The sequence below is a fragment of the Pteronotus mesoamericanus genome, unplaced genomic scaffold (genome assembly GCF_021234165.1).
Source record: "Pteronotus mesoamericanus isolate MK-2021 breed Mesoamerican mustached bat unplaced genomic scaffold, CSHL_Meso_final scaffold_85, whole genome shotgun sequence".
NCBI classification, from domain to species: Eukaryota; Metazoa; Chordata; class Mammalia; order Chiroptera; family Mormoopidae; genus Pteronotus; species Pteronotus mesoamericanus.
Genome location: NW_026555329.1, coordinates 8,202,091 through 8,215,227, shown reverse-complemented (window position 1 = coordinate 8,215,227; position 13,137 = coordinate 8,202,091). Strand labels below are relative to the sequence as shown.

The following is a 13,137-nucleotide window of genomic DNA, read 5'->3' as shown; positions in this document are numbered from 1 at the left end:
TGGTTTTAGGATTAAGTGAGTACAAAATTTAAGAGCTTATTATTTATCATGTTGTTATTTGCAAACATGATTTCTATGTTTTATATGTTACATTATAGATTTAAACACAGGATGGGGCAAAAGCAGGTTTACAGTTGTGAGTACATGAAACAGTTTATTTTTATACTATTATTTGTTAATTATTGTGTTATTTTCTGTATGAACAACTGTAAACCTACTTTTCCCCTACCCTATATAATACTGGTACTTGTTATTTTGATTTGCTTTTATTAACAGGAGATACTTAAACATGTTTTGAGTTTGGTCGCAACAATCATCTAGGAAAAAAACTGATGACACCAGAGAGAGAGAGAGAAGACGACCGTAGATGAGATGTCCTTGAATAGGTCAGAGGGGTAAGGTAAGACAAGCAGGGGAATCTGTAGCTCTTAGACAGCGTCAGGCAGGAGCAGGGAAAGATAGGTAGGTTTTGTTACGGAAGGATGAGGAAATGTTATTCTAATTGCTTCTATTTTCTAAGTGGCACAAGAAGCAAAGTCATCGGCAAGGAGTAAAGAATGAGCAGGGGTTAATAGAAGTTTGAAGAAAGAGAAGCTAGAAACACTCTTCTGAAAGACTTGGAGAGTTAATTGACTTAAGGATATGGAAGAATTGCTGGGTGTCATGAAGGGCCTACCTGAGGTTTGTCATGAATTTAAAGGAAGACCAGTTTTGTTCCTTTTATATATTCCCAGGGGCAGGAACAGAGCAGATGTGAGTTGTATTTAATCAGTGTTGTGATTTTACCAGGGGAATGAATATGTTGAAGAAAGTAAGGAACAAAGTGACTGAAAGTCTGTTATGCACTGGAGGTGTGTGCCCACCCAAATGTATGCGTAGAAGCCCTCACTCCCAATGTGACTGTGTGTAGAGAAAGTGCCTGTGAGGAGTGATAAAGGTTACACAAGGTCATAAGGGTGGGGCCCTAATCTGATAGGGCCAGCGTTTTTACAAGAAGAGGAAGAGACACCATAGTGTCTTCCCCTCCTTCCCACCTTTCACCGTGTCTCTCTCTCTCTCTTTTTCTCTCTGCCAATTGCGCGTGTGCATCTGAGGAAAGGCCATGTGAGGACTCTAGGGAAAAGGCAGGCCAGGAAGAGCACTCGCAAGAGAAACTGAACCCTGTCAGACCTCGATCTCAACTTCCTGCCTCCAGAACTAGAGAAATAAACTTCTGTTGTTGAAGCCACCCAGGACTTTGGTATTTCATTACAGTGGCCTGAGCTGACTGAAAGATCAGGGTAGGATGTTGAAGGGAAACAGGGATAAGGTGTCTGAAAGTACATACCAGAACTGAGTATAATGGACCCTAAAGCCCAGATAAGGAGGGTAGGGAACACGGTGGTGGGATAAAAAGGAGCAAAAGTTGAGTAAGGTCAATCGATTGGAAGTCTCAATGTACCTGAGACATTAACTGGAAAATAGGATACTAGGAGAGTATGATGTTTGGATGTTTGACATTGGGGTTATGGAGGAGATGTCTTACCATTAGTGGTAAGATCTAGGAGTATGAGTGTAAACAGAAGACAAATTTATTGAAGGTGACAAGCAGAGTACTGAGAATTCAGGGTATTGAATGGGGTGTCTGTGTGGCTCTTGAAAGCACTAAGAATAATTCCATCAGAGGAATGATGGAGAGAAAGGCAGAAATTCAGAAGGCTGAATATTCAAGGCATGGATAGAGATATAACTACATAGATTTGAGTAGTATTTGGAAGCAGAATCAACAGGAATTGGTCATGAATTAAAATGAGACAGAGGGAGATATTACGGATAGTTCGGGATAGCGGGCTCTTGACCACTGATGTTGGATGAGCCATGGTAACATTGGGGAGTTAGACAAGGCTGGGAGAAGATGAAGAGTTCGATCTTGGATGCATTGAATTTGAAGTGACCTTGGGATAGCCAAGTGAAGATACTGAATACTGGGCTGATATTTCGGTCTGGAGCCCAGTGGAGGGTTCATCCTGGAAATAGAAATCTGGAAAGTATCTGACGGGAGGTGGTAATTGAACACATGAGAGTGGTGGCATAGCCTAGGAAGTAAGGGAGGGAAGAGAAGAAGGGAAGTCGAAGACGATGCCTTGAGTAACTTCAGTATTTAATGAGCCAGCCGAGGAGCATGAGCCTTCAAGGGAGACTGACGAGGAAGTGGAAAGACAGGTAAGAAGACCAGGAGAGTATGAAATCACAGAAGCCATGAGAAGAGTTTTAAAACAGAAGGTGTAGCTAATACTGTTGAAAGCTAATGAAGAACCAAATAGTCTGAGACCATTAAAATGTCTTTGGATTCAGTGACATGGAAGCCATTGGTGACCTTAGTAAAACCTCCTTAGTGGATTAATGGATGTGGAAGAGAAAATAGAGTTTGGTGATGGAGGCAGAGGTGAGAAAAAGGAAAAATGAGAAAGCAAGGTAGATCACCCTTTCAAGAATTTTGGTTGCTAAAGGGAAGGAAAAAAGTGAGGTAGCTGGAGGGATCAATGGGACTAAGGATAGATATATCACTTTTGTATATACGAGGGGGTGGATCTCCAAAAAAAGGAAATTGTCTTCTGGAGGGCGGACCCCTTGTAGTGCAGGCTTCCCCCACTAGATGAGGGTTCTAGGAACCCATGTGTATCCATGTATCAACTGGCGTTGTTGTGAGAGGCTGCATTCGGCTTTGGTGAATTTTTTGGAAGACTCTTTGAATGTGTTTGCCCATTTCATGATGGGGGATTTATTAGCACACCTGTGCACACTGCTGTGCGTGTTCAGCAGTTTTTGACCAAAATGGCATGGCCTCCATGCCCCACCCTCTCTATTTACCTGATCTTGCCCCAAATAACTTCTTTTTGTTTCCCTGGATGAAAAATCTTTCAAAGGGAAACATTTTGCTGATATGGAAGAGGTGAAACAAAAAAATGGCAGAAGCACTAAAAGGCACTAAAATTGACAGGTTCAAAAACTGTTTTGAGCAGCAGCAAAACTGTCCTGAATGGTGTACTGCATCATATAGAGAGTACTTTGTAGGTGACTGAAGTTTAAACATGTAAGAATAAATACACTCTTTTTTATAAATAAATTCTGTTTTTTAAGGGTCCCCCTTGTATATGTATATATTTGTATTACCTTGATTAACATATACTTTTATTTTCAAGATAGCAGAAACTTAAGCCTATTTAAAACTCAATGAAATATACATAACTGGGAATTTTCATATGCATTTAATATGTTAGTGAGAAAGCAAATGACAGTAGAAACTTAGGAGGGGATGGGATCCTAACTGCAGGTGGTAGGATGGCTAGCAGGAGGAGTAATTAATTCCCCCCATGTAACAGGCGGGAAAGGGAGTGGACTGGCCTGAAACTCAGTTTGTCACCTTATTGTGCTCTATCTTCTCCCTTTCTGGATGACCTAATCCTTTTTTTTTTTTTCAAGAGAGTTTTATGGGGTTAGTGGCGGGGAGGTGGTGCAGTGGGATATATGCTGCCAGAGCAGCAGTGAGGAACAAGAACACCAGCTCCATCTTCTGCCGCAGGCAGGTTTGTGGGTTGCCAGGAAGGAGCCCGCCTGAGCAGAGAGATTTCAGGAGAAGCAGCCCTGCCAGGGTTCAGCCAAGGAAAGGGGGCGTTCCGAAAAGACGTGGAGAATGTAGGGGAGTTCGCCATTTCTGAGAGCACCACGGAAGGTCTGGGTGGATCATGATGACTGAAGAGAAAGTTTGTTAGTGGCAAGAAGATACTTTTCAACCCCAAATCAAGCAGTTTTCAGAAGCAGTTTGGTAGAATGACGGAGGTTACTGTGGAAGATTTTAAAGTGAAAGGCAGACCCTTTCTTTGTTCAAGGAATTTGGCTATAAGAGAAAAAAGGAAGATAGAATTCAAATTCTATTTGACTGTTTTGTCCTCTATAATCTAGCTAATTACCTATGTGGTTTCATTTCCAGTTTGTTCCTTAATATGATCTCTAGTTAGACTGATTTCCTGTGCATATTTTCCCAAATCCCTTCTTCTAAGCCATTGTTCATGCTTTTCCTCCTGCCCAGAATACCCTTTAAATCATTTTTCTGCCTTTTTGAACTCAACTCATTAAAGTCTACCTCTCCACTTTCTCTTTTTATAATTTTTTCATTATGAAATAATGTCTGTTGTAAAAAAGACATGGAATTATAAATTAAAAATAACTTACGTAATACCATCATTTTGATATATCATACCGGCTATATTATTTTTAACACTAATACTTCTAAAATTTATAAATATTTCTGTTCCACTAATTATTTATAACAAAATTTTAACCACAGTCTAATATTCTGTAGTATAGACGTACCATAACTCATATAAGCATTCTCCTATTTTTAGTTAACTTTGATAGTTCCAGTTTTTCCTACTGTAAATGAGACATTATCTTTTACATAAATACTTGTCTGCACAATGAATAACACCTTTAGGGCAAAAATCCTTTAAGTAGATTACTTATTCTTATATTACTTATATATTCAAAGAGTATATAAATATTTTTAAAGGCTCTTGATACAGAGAGTGGATTATTTTCAAAAAACCCAATACTAAATTATCCTCCTGCAAGCAGCGTTTATGAGAGTATAAGGAGCAACTCCATTGTCAACCTAAAGTATTTTTAAAAATTTCAGTTTCTTGGTTGGGAAAAGGCCTTTCCATTGGCCTTTTCATCTGCTTTTATTTGATTACTAACACAGGGTGAGTACTTTCCTTGTATTTATTGATCACTGGATTGATTCTTTGTATTGTCTAGCCAGTCCCTTTCCCCATAAAACAGTATTTTCAATTGAATTGTAAAAGGTCATGATTAATATTAATCTAATTATAAAGGCTATTGCATGCTAATTATATTGTCTTATATTATAGTTGTTATTTTCACCCTGTTGTTTTCCCAATAAAATGCATCGCACCTATCTCAATCTTTACTGAATTCTCCATTGTCAGAAGTCCTGTAGTTTCTTTCGTATTTATCATACATATATATGAGAAAGATAGTAAGTACCTTAATAACAAGAATAAGTAGTGTATCACCATTCGTAGATTTGTAATTGATACTATGTTATTTGGCTTCTAATTTGCTTATGAGTTAATCATTATGTATATGTTTATCCAAATATATAACAAATTAACTCATTGTGTGTTAATTACCGTAACATTCTAGAAAAATTCATGTATACGTAAAGCCCTGAGGAATAGATGACTTTTCCTGATATTATCTTTGTGTTTGTTGCAAGATTTGGAAAACATATCCCTGGGGCATGTTAAAATTACTTCAAAAGTTTTAGGACTGTATATTAAAGAAACATTGTCTTTGGAGCATATTACTTGAATCATAGTTCAGTGAAAGGTGGTGTAAACCATCTGATAAATGATTTTTTTTTTTTTCGTGTGAAGAAACCCAATGTTTCTGAGCATTCTGGCTTTGCAAGGATTTATAGTTCCCTGCCTTCATGCTGGAGTTACTTCAGCTTTCCATGAGGCATTCCAGCTAATCTGGAGGTTAAGGCATTCCTTGATCATGGATAGATCTGATTGCTACTCAGCCCTGGAATTCTTTATAAAATTCCAGAACGCGGGCTAGAAATTGACTTAGGGAATCCAATAAAGTTGCAAGTCTTGGCAGTCATCCAAGCTAAATTTATAGGCTGGAAGAAATATGGGCTTTCCATTGTTCTCTTTTTCACCTTTCTGGGGTTTCTTTTGTGTGCATGTGGGTGTGTGAGTGTAAATTTATCATTTTGCTGACACTGGAGTGGAAATAACCATTGAGGGAATCCAGCTAAAGAATTTTCACTTTGGATCTTCCCCGGTTTTTCCGAACTTTGACCCAGGCCTGCACCAGGAGTGAATTTCTTCCCCCTCTGTAGGATGTTGGTGTCATAAAATAAGAAGTTGTTCTTGAAAATGAATTATGCTAGTGTAACAGCTGACATGCACATTTGCCAGCTAGGTACAACCCCTCAAATCCCTGTTCTTCCCTTGGCTCTGGGGGGAGCCTTTTTCTGAGGCACAACCTGAGAAAATGGGATCCCAAATGTTGTTTCTATTTATTCTGTGAAATGCTGATGGGGCAATGAAACACGCTCTGAAGCTTCTATATACTTCAGTCTCGTGTGTGCCTGATGCTCTGTAGCACAAGGAAATTCAAGCCATCCTCCCGTATCTGACCACTGGAAACATATCTTGTTCTTACAGAATGGATTTGCTGTTGTGAGGCCCCCTGGCCATCATGCCGAAGAATCCACAGCCATGTAAGTACCAGGGAAGGTTGCCCATCTCCAAGCGCCACGGTTCCTGGCAGTCACCTGCCCCGTGCATGTCTCTGAAGCCTCTAATTGTTAGCAGATGGAATGAAAAATCTTGCGAGGTACTCCCAGAAGCAGATTTATGGCTTCAGAGATCATATAGCATTTTTTAAAATGCTCTGAACATTATTTATAATGGTTTTCCCGGCTGATTTGCTTTCTTATTTCTCTGTTCTTCTCTATTCCGCAGGGGGTTCTGCTTTTTTAATTCAGTTGCAATTACCGCCAAATACTTGAGAGACCAACTAAATATAAGCAAGATATTGATTGTAGATCTGGTATGTATTCCTGGCCAGAGCTGCATTTTCAGTGACTCTAGATAAAAGGGAGTGAATTTGTATTTCTCTGTTAGGTTGTCTTGCTTTTAGCACTTGCAAACAACTGAAGGGTGTGTTTCCTTTGAATGTGGAAACTCATTAAATTCAGGATTGCAGTTCTGAAACCATAAACATTCACGTTTCACTTTCATGGTGTTAACTGCAATTTAATGAGAAGAAGGCGCAGATCAGGGCAACTTTTATGATCCTTAAATGAATTGATACTTCCACAGTTAAAATAACCCAACAGAACCTGAATTTACTTTTCCCTACAGAATATAGACTTTAAACAGTCAGATGTGCTGGAAAGAATGCTGTTGCTTTGGTAACCAATTGGCCACTTCCCTTGGTTAGCAATCATGTTGCTTGTTGTGCAACAGTGGTATTATTAAAACAAGTCAGCATGTCATTCTTTCTGAAAAGATTTCAGATCATGTATGCCAGTTTGGGATGTCTCCCGGCAGGGACCCTGAGTGATTAAAGTCAGAGGCATTAGATTAGTCTTGCATTTTAACATGATGCATTCTTACACAATAGAGTTATAATTTGTTTAACAAATGGTTTGTTTAAATGCAGATGACACTTGGCATGTTGTCTATAGTATATTCAGGAATAATGAGCTGGAGATCTGCCCCATACAAAAGGACCAACCCAGGAAAGGGCGAAAGAGAGCTGACTGGTGATTTATGAGCCCCGTTTTCGGTTTGCCTCCAGTTCACGAGGAGGTGTAATAGGTTGTCTGACAAAGCATAGACAGGAAATGAACCCTGGCATCCAAAGCGAACCTGCTACATCTGCACTTAATTAATTTTTGCAGGTGATAAAAGATTTAAAGGCAAAATATGTTAAAAGTTTTTTTTGAAGTGCAAGGCTTAATAGTCTAAATCTTGTTCATATCTGCACTCGTAATTAAATCTTATTGGTAAGTCGCGGCCTCAGCATCCAGCCCTTGGATTCACTTAAGCAGGCACACCGCAAGGGTTGAGAGCGCAAACAAAGCCATGTGAAGAAATGCTCAGTGAAGTTAAAATGAAGATAAAAGGAATGAAAAACTGATAAGCATTTCGAGTGCTTGATAGGAATGGATGTTTTTCACATACAGTGGTGTAGCCTTACTGCAGGCATTTCGGAGCTGAGATATTGAAACCCAACTTTCCATGTATTTTGCAACCATGCTTAAGTTTCAATGTAGGTCATAGTTCACCATTAAAGAAATGTGTTGAAGGCCCAGATATACTACAGCGGCAAGGTCTTAAAACTTAACCAAAAAAACAACAAAAAAGTAGTACCCACTTTCCCATGTACAGACAAAATGACATTTTAAATAATTAATAATTATTGGTTTATATGCTTATAAGAGAGTAAATTAAAAATAATTCAATATGCTTTTAGTACTATTAAGTTAGGAAGATTAGCCAAAACCTTGAAGAAAGGAGAGCAGATAAAGACCAAGGAATGGGGAACATTTTTTCTAAGCTTTCTAAATTTGTCAAAATTATGGGGGAAGAAGATTGGTAAACTGTTCATCGTATCCTTAAGAATCTTTTATTATTACTTTTGAAAGAATCTCCTCTGCTACCATTTTATGGTTCTACAAAAATAATCAGTAGCCATTGAGTCTCTACGAAAACACTTGTGACATGCAAACTCTAAAGTAATGAGTTGTATAATAGACTTGAATGCTAAAATGCCTAGCTTATTATAATAGATGGATATTTTTCACCTGGGAGGATTTGTCTGTGAAGTTTTGTTTTCGTACATTAATATAAGAATAAAAGACTGCTGGAGATAAGTCAGGATGATTTATAAAATAAGTTGCTTTATAAATAAGATTTATAAAATAAGCTCCAAGGAGTGTCCTGTAAGATTACTGGCCTTTGATTATGAATTTGCTCCATTATCCAATCATAAAGAGTACTGATTTCCCAGCAGGCTCTAGTAGAGGAGTAGTATTTGTTTCAGATTTTCTAAATATATGAACTTCTGTCCAAAGGGTTGCCTCTGAGATCACCACCAGCCTGCGTATTCTTACTTTCAAGTCGTCCAAATTCTGCAGCTGCAGGGAGACTTTGAGGAAATTCCCCTGTTCCTTCCAGCTGCCGAGAAGGAAGTTTTAAAGTGCCACGTGGCTCGGAGACATCCGTTCTCCCTGGCTGACAGGTCTATCCTGCAAGTTAGCAAAGGAGAACTGAAGGTTCTTCAATGGCAAAAGAACTTCATTCCTGAATATCCGAAGTCACTAATTTTAGCTAATTCGTGTAAACTAGCTCCCCACAGTCTTGGGCCAAGGGAAGACAAAGCTCCCCTATTGTCCAGCGGTGTATCAGCAGTTTTACATGCCTAGCACATAGAGAGCCAAAGCTCTAGTTCCCCTCTTTTGGGGGCCACAGCCAAATTCAGAGGCATTGAGTATTTTAGGCAGAAGTGATTCTAGTTGATCTGTGGAGCTTATTCATTCCAATTCTCCTTCTGGGGAACATTCCAAAGACACTGAGATTGGCGAGGAGAGGGAGCAGGTGCACTTGCTTTTCAATTTGCAAGGGACTGGTCATTGTGTTCAGGGTGTGAAGCTGTTCTAGAAGTATGACTTGCCTACATGACTCGGGTAGCTTTTATATAATGTGACTTTTCAATTGAAAATACTATGTTTTGGGCTTTCTTCATAAAAGAAAGGTCACTCTAAACGTCAGATTTTGGGCATTTCCATTTTTGATCAAGCACCAAACTTGACCAAAGAACTGTCACTAAATTATTATAGTGATAACTGGAGCTGGTAGAAGACATGATTTATTCAAAGCTATTTTAACATTTTAATAAAAACATACTGGTTCTAAACTCTTATACACAATTCTTATACAGTATATTTTTGAACAGTAAAAATATTGAAATGATTTTTCAGCCTTTCAAGAAAATCTTATATACAAGGTCTATTTTGAGGCATTTAATGATTCAATTAATTTCACTATTATAGTACTTTCTCATAATCACCAAGATTTTCTTATATCAGTTCAGTATATGTTGTTGCCACTGAGAAAAAAATTCTCAGGTCATGCCTGAACATTTAGTACTTTGTATAAATATTTTAGAGCAAAGAAAGCTGAAAAAATATGTATTTCTATTTTCAAGGTTGTATAAGTCACTGACCAAAAAAAGGCACATTTGACTTTACCTTTATCTCTAAATACTTTGTGAATATGAATATGGAATCAAGACTTTGCTAAGTATTTTTAGAATGGATTTGTATATTTCAGTGAAAAATATCAGTCAAAGCTTCATTGTGCTGTGGGCATGATTATATTTCTTATTCAGAAATATATTCAGTTAATGAGCTCCCAACACATTTTTCATTAACAAATGATTTTTTTATTTAACACAAACGATCATCTTTTATTTAACATTCTTAAATAAACTTTTACAGTATCACTAAAGAAACAAAAGTAATCAAGGCAGTACATATTTTTGGTTTTCAAAGTATGGGTGCATTTCGCCCAGAGAAACATTTTTTCTTATAATGCTGGCTAAAAATTCTGTCATGTAGTAGATATGCAAACATTCCTTTACTGTTGTTTTTCAAAGAATTTTATTTGTTCTTTCTCTAGGTACCCAGTAGCTATCTCAAAGGATACTGTGGCTTAAACTGTTTCATTTTGTTCAAGTAAAGAAAAATAATTTTACTATCTCTCTTTCCTTTCCTTTGCACATTCAGAAATCCAGGAATTGATATATTTTTCAGTCAGCTTTTTTTTTTTTTCCTGATGAGTATTTCTTGAACCAGAACAAGTTTCTGGAATGATGCACATCTTCCTCAATATTTTACGATTCCTTAATTGATTTTGGATTCATGTACTATGTAAAAGGGAGAGAGGGTTAGTGTATGTCTACACTATGGATAGCAAACGCAGTGTAGGCTTTCAGAACCCGCCAAAGGGAGGCTTTGGTGGTATCTAGTGAGGGAGTTCTGGGCTGGAGTTTGCAGTGGAGACAAGCTATATACATTTCAATAAGGAGCAATAATGACCACCAATCTTACTTCACAGGTTTGCTAAGAGGATCAAAGAGATAATGAATGTAAGTTAACAATATAATGATTATGAGTTTGGCCTTTGGAGTAAGAAGTATATTCAAGTTGCAGTCTTGCAAATTATTCTCTATATCGCCTTAGTAAATTATTGAAACTCTCTGAGTTTACTTTTAAACTAATTTAAACTGAGTTTAAATTAATGAATTTTTAATTTACTAATTTAAAATAACCTAGGGATAATGCCATATACATCACATGATTGCTAAGTAAGCCGTGCAAGGATTTAATGTAGTTCTGAACCAAAAATTGTAGGAATCATTGTTGAAAATAGTGTGATTCTTACCGATACAAAATAAAGTACTATATAAGGATAGAGTTACAAGCCACCAAAGTTTTTTAAATAAGAGAACCTGAAGCTATACATGTTACATATATACCAGCAACATTGTATTGAGTACAAATATATAGACTGTTCACTTGTGAGTCATCTATTTTATTTTTGTTCAGAAGTTATTAGGGTGTGTTAATTGAGGACTTGTAGTGAAGACATTTTAAAAACTGCTCCTAGTTTTATTTTTTTCCCATTTCTTTTACAATTCCAGCATATATCTATATCATTTAAAACAATTAGAAAAAAAGATCTGTTAAGTTTTGAATCATTATCATTTACATGTCTGATGAATTTTTTCATTCACTAAAATGACAAGGGTATTTTTTTAAAAGGAAAAGGGAGTGGTGTGGGGAAAGAAAAAAGAGGAGGAAGGAAAGAGGCTGGGAAGAGAGCCATGATATAATATTAAAATTAGGCAGATTGGACAAGATTGCATAAAGCCCCATGCCATCTTTCTGCTTTAGACCAAATGATTTAATAGCTAATGAGCTCATGCTCCTGTGTCTTTGACTTGCCGTCACGATTTTACCAAAATAAAGTATGAAGTCCTTTTTGCATCTGGCATCTCTTTTGAAGTGATTCTAACTGCTGAGGGATTACTAACTGAACTGAACGCTTCAAGAAAGCCAATTTACTCAGCTGGTTGCAAAGCCTTTGACCTTAATGGTGGGACTTGGCAAATCAATGCATACACGTATGTTTAGTGTTCTGTCAAGAAATGCGAAAATGCTCTGTAAGCCATAGATCCTTCTGCAAAATACTAGTTTGTAGTTTAAACATTAGTCTTTCTTCAGAGGCCAATGAGGCTAGTTAATTAAGCCTGAGGGGTTATGAACTGTTGGCAGTTAATAAGTCATAAAATTCCTCCATAAAACAGGATGCGAGATTCCATCACCGAAGCAAAGAGTACAAAGGGCCGGTGTATAAATATCTAATTGTACCAAAGGACTGGGCTTTCTCAATGACTGCTCATCTGGAGTCTCCAGGGCATGTTCGCTGTGGTTTCCTGATTTTTAGAAGCCAGTTTAAAAAATGAGTGCATTAAAGGGTAATTTGCCTGAAAGTTCAGGAAGTAAAGGGGGTGGTGTGGAAGCAAACTGAAGGGGAGAGAAAGAGGACACAGGGAGAGGACAGAAAATGAGAAGGAGGCTGGGACCAAAAGACAGGGAACTCAAAATCAGAACAGTTGTCTCCACACAGAGTTAGACCTGACTGTATTTGTCATCTGTTTTCTTTTCCCTGTAGGATGTTCACCATGGAAATGGGACACAGCAGGCCTTTTATGCTGACCCCAGCATCCTGTATATTTCACTCCATCGCTATGATGAAGGGAACTTTTTCCCTGGCAGTGGAGCCCCAAATGAGGTTCGGTTTATTTCTTTAGAGCCCTACTTTTATTTGTATCTTTCAGGTAATTGCATTGCATGATTACCCATAATTTTCTTGTCCTTTGCTGGTGTTTTAAATTACACGAGATTACTGAATTGTCCCACGGGAGCAAGAACCAGTGCAGAACAAGTGCATAACCCAGAGCACTGGTTGTCAAGCAAGGGTGGGCTGATTTGACATGTTGTTTGATGTTTATTTCAAGAGCTCACATGTGTTTGTTTTCCTCTCTTCTTGCTCTCTTCCTTGTGCCCTCCTCTACCCACTGTGGTGTGGTTTTTCTCTTCCCAGGTTGGAACAGGCCGTGGAGAAGGATATAATATAAATATCGCCTGGACAGGTGGCCTTGATCCCCCCATGGGAGACATTGAGTACCTTGAAGCATTCAGGTTGGTACTTCTTTCTATGAAAGTGGCAAATTAGAAAACAAATGTCAATGGAAGCAACACCAAAAACAGAAATGTAAATTTCTGACCAAGGTAAAGTAGCTAAAGGAGCCTTCCATCAACGCTCCAAAAATGTTGTTGTGGTTTGAGGACATGGATATTGCTACAAAGCCAGTAAGGAATATATGTAAGAAAAAAGGCACATCAAGACGCAATTGCATCACGGGCGATTATTTTCCCCCATTCAATCAGTTGTCTTTTATTTTGTTGGTGGATTCCTTTGCTGT

The 13,137-nt window shown here is 37.9% G+C and overlaps 1 protein-coding gene across 1 annotated transcript in view; it reads left to right on the top strand.

Annotated features, from left to right (window-relative positions):
* HDAC9 (histone deacetylase 9) overlaps positions 1–12,506 on the top strand; it is a 608,128-nt gene extending 595,622 nt beyond the window's left edge. The window contains exons 18-20 of the mRNA XM_054564529.1: positions 6,240–6,295; positions 6,540–6,627; positions 12,324–12,506. Of these exons, the coding sequence (XP_054420504.1) occupies positions 6,240–6,295; positions 6,540–6,627; positions 12,324–12,506 (327 nt within the window). The remainder of the gene's footprint in view (positions 1–6,239; positions 6,296–6,539; positions 6,628–12,323) is intronic.
* The last annotated feature ends 631 nt before the right edge of the window (positions 12,507–13,137 follow it).